We start from the raw sequence: 9,343 nt of genomic DNA on the forward strand, positions 1-9,343 counted from the left end.
TGATCTCCTCACCGTAGAGATCATCCTCACCAAAAATCAGCTCATTCCAAAACTTCTAACTCATGTTTTGAAAAATATTTTGCCAAAATGTTTGTTGCTGAACATTTCCCATATATATATATATATATATATTAGCTGATTATCCCTTACCCATTTATTTAGGCCCCGTTTAATTCAGCTGCTTCATTCTACTGTCAGCTTCTGCTGTCAGAATCTGCTGTTAGAAACTGAAACATTAAAAAACTTGTTTGATAGAACTTTGTAATACTGTTGTGCTGTTTACCAGAATCTGGTAATTATTGTTTGATACAGCTTCTAGAATCTACTGTATTAAGGTAAAATGACCAAAATACCCTTAAGATTGATAAAACATCTAGAATGCATAAAAAATTATCAGAATACCCATATAAATATATAATTACATTAAATATATATAAATAAAATAATTTTATATTAAAAATTTATAAAAATAATTATTTTAATTTTAAAAAATTTATAATTCTTTAAAAAATAATAAAAAAATTATAATTTTATAGAAATTTCAGCAACATCTCCTCTCAAAGTCAGGACAACCAAAAATAATAATAAAAAAAATTGTGTGACATAGATTCTTACGTGAGCATGTAGGTTTGGTTCAAATCTATTCCAACTTCATAGAAAACATTTAATAATAGTTAGCCAAATAATACTACATTACTCAAGCTTTTAGCCCACATCCATATACTAATCAAATCCATATTTTTAAAAGGAAACAAATTTCAAAATCAACTTCAACATATATTGGGAAAAAAATGGTATAAAAAACAAACTATACAGTAGCTTTCCAAGACTAGGATTGACATTAGTGGCAATTTTTGTGTTCTCAAAAGCTCTAAATGAATCAAGAGCTCAGAATCCCATCATGTAAATAAAAATAAAAGAATAAATGGGTTTTCTTTATTCAACAAAAACAATAAGACCCTCTCTTTCTCATGATTCAAAAAGCACTAGAAGCCAAGAAATCACAAATAATCTGAAAGCATTATAAAAAAAAAAATCTCTTTAGATAAGTAACTCCAGAAACTTCTAATTGAGTTTAAGAAAAAAAAATCCAAACAAAGCTGTTAATATCAACAAGAATAACCAATTTGGAAAAACTGTAGCACCGAATAGGAAACAAGCATAAATATTTAAGAAAAATAGAAACAGGTGAAGAAGGCTTAAGTAACAAAATTACTTGCGACCCATCAAAGGGGTTGATCCAAGTAAGCCATCAAACCAAGAAAAATGATCAAAAGAAGTGATTTTGCAGGAACCCAGCGAAGTTTTTTGTCTGATTATTGCTTAGAAGAGCGATTGAACCGAAAAGAGAGAGAAAGAGAGAATAAAAGCTGGGAAAGCAACTGGAAGGATTAATTGAAGAAAGAAGAAAAGAAGACATTGAAGGAATTTGGAATTCTTGTAATATTTAAAGACCTGATTTGATTCTTAGCTTAGTTCAACTCGAAACGACTCTCTCTACTGTAGGATGGGTGATCTGGTACTACACTCCATGATTATTCTAAGAGACCTGTGCGAGAGAGAGAGAGAGAGAGAGAGAGAGAGAGAGAGAGAGAGAGATCTGTGAGGTTCTATCGAGATAATAGAGATGAGGGGCAAAACAGTTATTTCAATCGAACCATTTTATCGGTGTTAGCTTCTCCCGCAAACGGAAAAAAAAGTGGGTTTCAACAGCTTCTCATATGTGCGTTTAAAAACACAATTTTTTGAAGAGATTTTTTTTACCAAACGATAATTACGAACCAAAACGCAGATTTTAGACGCAAATCTACGTTTTGAAACTAAAACAAACACCACCTTAGAGTTCAAATTTTTTTTTTTTTTCTTTTTCGTCTTTTCTTATAACATTCTTCTAGGCACATATACAAGGCTATGACAAAGAATATGTCATCATGAAACGATTCCCATTAATTAATTCTTACAGACAATTTCAACGAGAGTAAAAAATATGGGTTAGAACCTTCACAAAAATCACTAATATTTTTCTTTGTATGCTAGTTTAGAATTTGAGGGGTGACTTGTATGTGCAGCTAAGGCCGATTACTACCAAGTCGGAAGGTACTTGCAAGTTGAAGGTTTCAGAAAATGGATTGAGGTATTGAGAGAGAGAGAGAGAGGATTCATTTAGCCAGCCCACATTTTTGGACTAAAACTTCGATGATGATTAAGTGCTGATTTTGCTCTGCTTAAGTTCTGGGCTTTGTTTCATAATATTAAAGTATTTCTGTTGGAACAACAGCCAAACAGCTAGAACAGATTCCTGCAATGGGAAAGGCTGGAAAGTTAAGAAAAAACATAGGAGAATCTGTTGATTAGAAGAGATGATCCGACAATTAATATAAATAAAAAATGCATAAAATGAGGGGGTAAAATACATGTGTAAAGGCAGAGTATTGGATAAAATCATCTTAATTTCTTGAGTTGACTCTATATTAATTTATAGTACAACTATGAAACTGATTTGAGAGAGATTTTCTCTTAATTACAAAAGATACTCTATTCACAAGCAATCATATATGGTTTTATAAAAAACCAAAACATTTGCGAAACATTTGAGGCATTAAAAATTGATCTTTCAGAGAAAACCCAGGTGAAGGGGAATGTCATCAATTTTACAATACATGGGTTTCTCAAATATGTTTGAAAATATGGGGGTGGAGGACTTCTTAAAACCTTTGTTCATTGAGAGAAGACTGGGTGCCGATTTGAAAACATGGGTTTCTTTCTTCTCTTCTCTGTTATCACCCATTTGGGGTAAAAAAAAAAAACCAAAGAAAAGAACAAACCTGTGGTCCTCCAAGCAAAATCGGAATCTAAAGTCTGAAACGACTAGTGTTTTGATTCAAACATTGTTTCGTCTCGGGGTGTTGAAAAACCAATATGTATCATACGATACTAACCGAAACAAGATGAAATTTTAAACCAATCATCCCCCCTCAAGTTGATGGGTGGACAAGAGCGGACCATCAGCTTGTCACGTGACAGTTTAAATCAAATCTTTCCCAACCCTTTCATAAATAGGTCAATAATCTGAGCCATACTTTGGACAAAGACAAGGTGCAAAGCACCACATAGCACACGTTCCTGAAGAAAATGGTAGACCACCTCTATCTGATTAGTACGAGAACGTAGAAAATGCACTAACATTATTACAAAGTAAGAAAGGTGGACGAGAGAGTGAAATATCCAAATTGCAAAGAAGAAATAATAACCATTACCATCTATAACTAGCTTGCAAATAGACATATCTTCCATAATTAAGAGAAAATCTTTCACAAATCAGTCCTTCTGAAATTGAGAGAATCAATCAACTAAGGTAACTTAGTTATCTTAACAAGATGGAAATGCAAATCCAAACAAGGTTACACACATCTGAGCTGAGCCACCATTTTTCTTGATGGGCCTCAAGTAGATCAAATGGGTTACAAAATTTAGACCAGGTCTTGCTTGCTGAGACATAGAAGGAACCCATCTTATGGTTGATCTAGATCCCTTTGTATTCAAGTGTAGAGGATAAGGTAGAGAGGAAGCTATCTTCTTGTTATCCTCCATGATCCAGCCTCCCTCTTCTCCCATAACAAACAAATAAAAGCTCACATTCTAGGAAAGAAGTCTGTTGCTCTAGTATCTTTCGTGGCTCTTATTTGATTTAAATTGGTGCTATGAGATTGTAAAAAGTATGAGATGGTTTGGTAATGTGCAACGAAGACCCATGCAGTCTTAGTTGGCAAGAATGTGCAAGTTGAAAAGAGGGAGAAGAAGATACACAAAAAAATGTGATCTAAGATGGTAAAAGAGAGTAGGATCGCACATTTGAATAAGCAAAATAGATGTCCTTATTAGACATAGGTGAATGGAGGAACTCTAAATTTTTGGGGAAAAGGCTTTGATGATAATGATGAGGGTTGTTATGAGCATCAAAGTAGATTTTTCAAAACATTATGGAATAAAGGAAACTGGAAATCAAAAGCATTGATGGATTGGAAACCAGTGCCTTGGAAGATAAAATATAAGTGAGAAAATTGCAACAACAATTAAATGTAGTCACCTAAGAAAAGTTTATTTATGGTGGCCATTAAGTCAATACTTATTTATAAACCTAGAATGACCAAATGTTCATATGAAGGAATGAAAACTTCTATCTTTAGTAGAGACTATATTAGATGAAATCACATAAAAGTTTGGTTGGTGGGCAACCATCCACTTAGACAATGTGATGAATTAGATGAGCTTAACAAATTATTACACATGTAGAGAAAGGATTAGTTGCTTACGAGATCGATTTTGCGAACTTCCTTATCAGTAGCCTCTGGAAAAATAGATTCAAGAACAATAAAAAAGAAAGAAAATAAAGTAAGATGCAATCACACACAAAACACATAGATTTTACATGATTCCCTCAGGATCGAAGTACATTCACGAATCACACCTATTACATTATAAAGAGAAATTTTCAGCTACAAATCATTCCTTTAACTGGAAATACATATATACATATATGAAAATCCTGGGCGACTTTGTCTTTCACTGTGATTCTCACTGCATTGATGTGATAGTCATAGATGTCTTTCATTGAGATACTAGTAAAAAGCATCTACGATTACCTCCACGTCAGAAATGTGAGAATCATAGTAAATCCCTGTCACCCAGCATTACATACATATAACTCCAGGAAAAGCTAACTAGGATCCACTATATTAAATGATGAACAGTACTCTTTCCTGACTCCCCAAACCATAACATGGGATAATAGTTCCCACATTAATATGCAAAATACGAAACACCCATCAAAATGCTTTTGGTACTCCGTATCTAGTATCCTCATTTGTGTTGTCTATGCCAGTACCATGTCGAGCATCTGAAAATGTCCTTAATCTTGTTGGCGGTTCCCTTCTGACTATTTATGCATAGCTCAAAGAAAACCTTGGTCCAGGAGACTAGTGGGCCTGAAATGTGTTCCATTATTAAAACATGACAGGGGTTGGGCTGATATCAAGCTTTTGGTCACAAATTTACCTTTTAAATTGTCATTTGTGATGGGAAGAGATAAAAAGGTCTTAAATTTAGTTTGTTTAATTAGACCAATTAATTTACCATGGGCTTTCATTTAAATTTAATGATTTAAAGGTAAACTTTTCATTACTAGACCATAAACTTTTAAAACTTCTTGACAAACTACATATATGTTTTCTTTTACAGCTCTTGTTTTCTTTAATATATATATTCCCACAGCTTGTTACCCCCACAATATTTACATACTTGTCACGTACCGAATACAAATGTCTCCCAAATACCCTCACACAAACGTAGAGCAAGCTGACGTCTTTGGGTCCCACATAGCAGGCAACAAATATCTACGCCCATTCACTCCATGCGCATTATAGCTAGCTCCTGTTGTTTTTTCCACCAAAACCTCCCCTGGGTAACCCGGATAAGCTCCCTTCCCAAAAACACCCGTACAAGCTGACACAGCCTCTAACGGCGCATTCACCGGCCCTTGAAAGTAACCATTCTTAAACGGATTAGTTGCCGTCCCACCTAGAACCGTCGCCAAGTTAATAATCATTCCGTCAACTCCTACGTCACCGTTAGGTGACACTAACGGTGGCGTTTGTGGACCGTAAATTGGTTGGTGGAAAGGCCACGCGCATTGACCCGGACATTTCGACTCCGAGTTACCAACCCAAACGTAAGCGAACTTGCTATTCCTATCCTGCGTACTCCCCATAGCTGATCCGTGGGTCCCACATCGATTCATGCAGAACCCGTCAACGACCACATCTTTGGCTGTGAAGACAACGTTGATTGAGTTCTTATGCTCTGCTTTTGTAGCTAATGCAACGATTTGAGTTGTTGTAAGAGACTTCCCAATAGAGTAGTTTTCGTAGAGGATTTGATTCCCTACAACGAGATTGCACGAACCACCTTTGTAGTTTTCAGTTGTTTTCCACCAGGATGAGACGGATGGTGATGATGGTTGTGGGATCCTATGAGAGTTTAACGATTCGAAGAAGTCAATAAGTATGGACCGTTGGATTGGGGAGAAGTTACCATACCAGATGAGATTAACGGTGAAATTTCCTTTAAGGAGTTCACCGTTGTGGTACTTGAGTACGAGGGGTGGTTGCTCTACGAGAGCTGACAGTTTTCTTGTTCTGGCTGTAGATGTGTTGATGAGGAAGAGAATAAGTAAGGTGAGGAGGGTAAAATGGTAATAACATGCCATTGATAGAAATTGAGTTGCGATGTAATGAAGGTGGCCGGGAGGGGTTTATATACATCTTGAGGTGCTTTTAGTAAAAGTTGATGTCGCAATAGAAGATCTCATTGAGAAAAGAGAAATGGCGTTGACAGCTATTAATCCAATGGTGTCCATCTCCGAAGAGTGACACGTGAATTTAACTTTTTTTTGAGTCGTTTTTTTTCCCCTCAAAAGACCCCTTAGTGCTTGCCACGTCAACCATACAAGGGTAGTTTTGTAATTAAAAAGGGTATATCTTTTGTAAATTAAGAATGCCATTAAATACACGTGGGTACATGTGATCAGTGGATCCAACATTTCTGTGAACAAAATTTTTTGAGCAAAATTTTTTTTTCTCACTTTTTATTATTATATATTTGGTTTTCGAGATTATAAATTTTGCCAGGCTGTGAGGTTGTCCTTGATGACGTGGTAACTTAGTGCAGGCTTCAGTTCGGGATTAGATATCTGATGTGATTTTTGTACGAGTTCAGTTCGAGATAATGTTATTATACATATCGCTGTACCATACTTTTTGTGTGTTCTCTTATTCCATTGACACGAGTCGTTGTCAAACCTTACCTGAGAACACAAAAATAACATGTATTTGGTTAAGGGCTTATGTTTAGACGGAGGCCATGCTTTTTAAATACAAATAATTTTTTAAAATCCATTTTATTAGTGCTTAGTCACACAACGCAAATGGTTTGGCTTGAAGGAAATTTGCATGTATCACCAAAATTCTTAAGAAATTTTAGCAAATAAATTAAGATTATTTTCACATTTTATTTTAATAAAATATATGTATATTGCCAAATATCAACAATCATGTATTTCCCAAATGATTACCAAGAAATAATAAGCCAAATCTCTGATTCCCTGATTTTATTATTAAGCTCCAAGTTGTTAGTGATTCACCTAAACATGAACGAGGTTTGCAGGTCGAGCGACGTCGTAGGAGGCAATGAGTTTATTTTTATTCATTTATATAGTAAAAAACTATTAATATGTACAAAATAAAATACTTAATTATTTTTAATGAATTTGCATGATTATTTCCTCTTTTTCAAATAAATATATTGTTAATCGTTAAGTGTTCTTTTTAGTTCTCTAATCCTTTTGTTAGAGGTGTTGTTTGCGCTCTCAATCTTTGTTTTGGTGCTTTGAAAGTTAATTTTCTGTTATCCTTATTCTCAAAATGAACTCTTTTACTTGATTAGTGAGTTCATTTAGTTCGAATTCTGATTTGTGGTTCACCCATCAATAATGAACTCTCTTTTTTAAGGGTAGATAAGGATGAGGGTATTTAAAGGTTTAATTGATGATTAGATAATATAAAAGAAAGCCGTTGAAGAGAATAGATTTGGGAAAGAAAAATCAGAAATTTTTATTTGCAAGTTGAAGATGAGGGTATTTAATTAATTTTCATCAATCTATTAAGATAGACCAAGGTCAAAGGGGTATGTCCTAGGCACGAAGGGATTAATTATGGTTTGGATCAGATTTTAAAAATAAATAAATAAAAGAAAAAACTGAACTATCAAAGATTTTAAAAATGGGTAGTCCGATGAAATCCAATGTCTTAATAATGTATCTATTTGGGGGGGGGGGGGGGGGTTGTTTTACTGTTGGAAAAAAGTACTATAATTTAGGTATTCCACGTATGGTCCAAGTAAATCTGATCATTGCTGACACCAATACACTCAAGGTCCACACTTCGATTGTAGTGCTTCATTCCTTTTAATGTATTTTTTTTTATTTAAAATTTCTTTATCCAAGCAGACTGGGGTGACTGGATTCAATACCTATCAGCGGGGTTGTTACCTTAGGACGCTTACGTCGCAAATGCTATAATTTACTATTTGTGTATTATTATGAGTTTTTGTTAACGTGTGCCCTTAAAGTGTAATAAAAACTCTTTAAAATTAGAATTTAAGCCTTTTTTTTTTTTTTACTAATCGAGTGTCCAAGTCAGCTTGCGCGCACCCTAACTAATCTCAAGGAAGACTACCACAGCAACCCACTGCCATGGTCCTCCAATTAAATCATGAGACAAATCCAAGAGAAAAATCGAACCCGTGACGTGCGCCTAACTCACACTTCACGTACTCGACTATACCACTTAGACTACCCATGGGTGGGTAATCTAAAACTAATAAATAAATTTTTTAAAGATATTTTTTACATAAGATTCAAATTTTAAAGTGTATTTATTGTATTTTAAAGTGTGCTCTTAGCACACACATTAACAAGACCCGTATATTATATATCTGTCATGAGATGACATCTTAAGAAAAAAAATTTGACACGTGAGCTCACAAAAATATAGGATCCGCCAATCACATGTATCCATGTGTACTAAATATCATTTTTAATGTATAAAAATATCCTTATACGCTTGGCATGGCAAGCATTGAGGAATTTACAAGTATTGTGAGCAAAAAATGACTCGACATCTTAATATATCACGAGACAAATTATTCTAGATTTGTTAGCCCTATGGTCTAAGGATGTTTGGTCCACCATTTCAAATGACAAACCAACAATCATCCTAATGGACAATTTTCAATCATTATTTTTTAACATTTTCATGGATTAATTCATAATTTAAATGAAAACTTGATATTTTAAATTAAATAGAATAATCATGATAATTTGACTAGCCCACGTGAAACATACAATCAATTTTCTTGATATGATTAGTTGGAGAACCACAGTTTTGTACGTTTTGGGATATACAACTGCACTTTCTTATAAGAAGTGTATTTCAAGATAATTGTGTATCTCGAGACATATAGATTTACAATTGTTGAAGTTGTCATGTCAGAAGAATGAGTTGAGTGTGCCACATGGGGTATTTAGAATATCACAACTCTAAATAGAATGATAAATTTGATTGAGTGCCACGCGGAATATTGGCTGGAAGGGCAAGACCACGTTATCTTTGTCTAATATGATCTTGATGACATAACTGTAGTTCTAAACGCGACGCCAATAGAGGTTGGTGGGGGTGGTCGAAAATCTTATGGGGAGGAACAGAGACGGGAAGTGGGTCGGCACAGC

At 34.6% G+C, this 9,343-nt stretch overlaps 1 protein-coding gene across 1 annotated transcript; it reads right to left on the reverse strand.

Moving 5' to 3' along the window:
* Nucleotides 1-5,151: 5,151 nt before the first annotated feature.
* On the reverse strand, nucleotides 5,152-6,299 carry LOC147402708 (protein EXORDIUM-like 2). The gene has a single exon (XM_086438039.1). The coding sequence runs from the start codon at nucleotides 6,263-6,265 to the stop codon at nucleotides 5,336-5,338; it is 930 nt and encodes a 309-aa protein (XP_086294165.1). The 5' UTR covers nucleotides 6,266-6,299; the 3' UTR covers nucleotides 5,152-5,335.
* Nucleotides 6,300-9,343: the final 3,044 nt, after the last annotated feature.

The sequence above is a fragment of the Akebia trifoliata genome, chromosome 4, assembly GCF_017979445.1.
Source record: "Akebia trifoliata isolate Shusen 1 chromosome 4, ASM1797944v1, whole genome shotgun sequence".
Taxonomy (NCBI): domain Eukaryota; kingdom Viridiplantae; phylum Streptophyta; class Magnoliopsida; order Ranunculales; family Lardizabalaceae; genus Akebia; species Akebia trifoliata.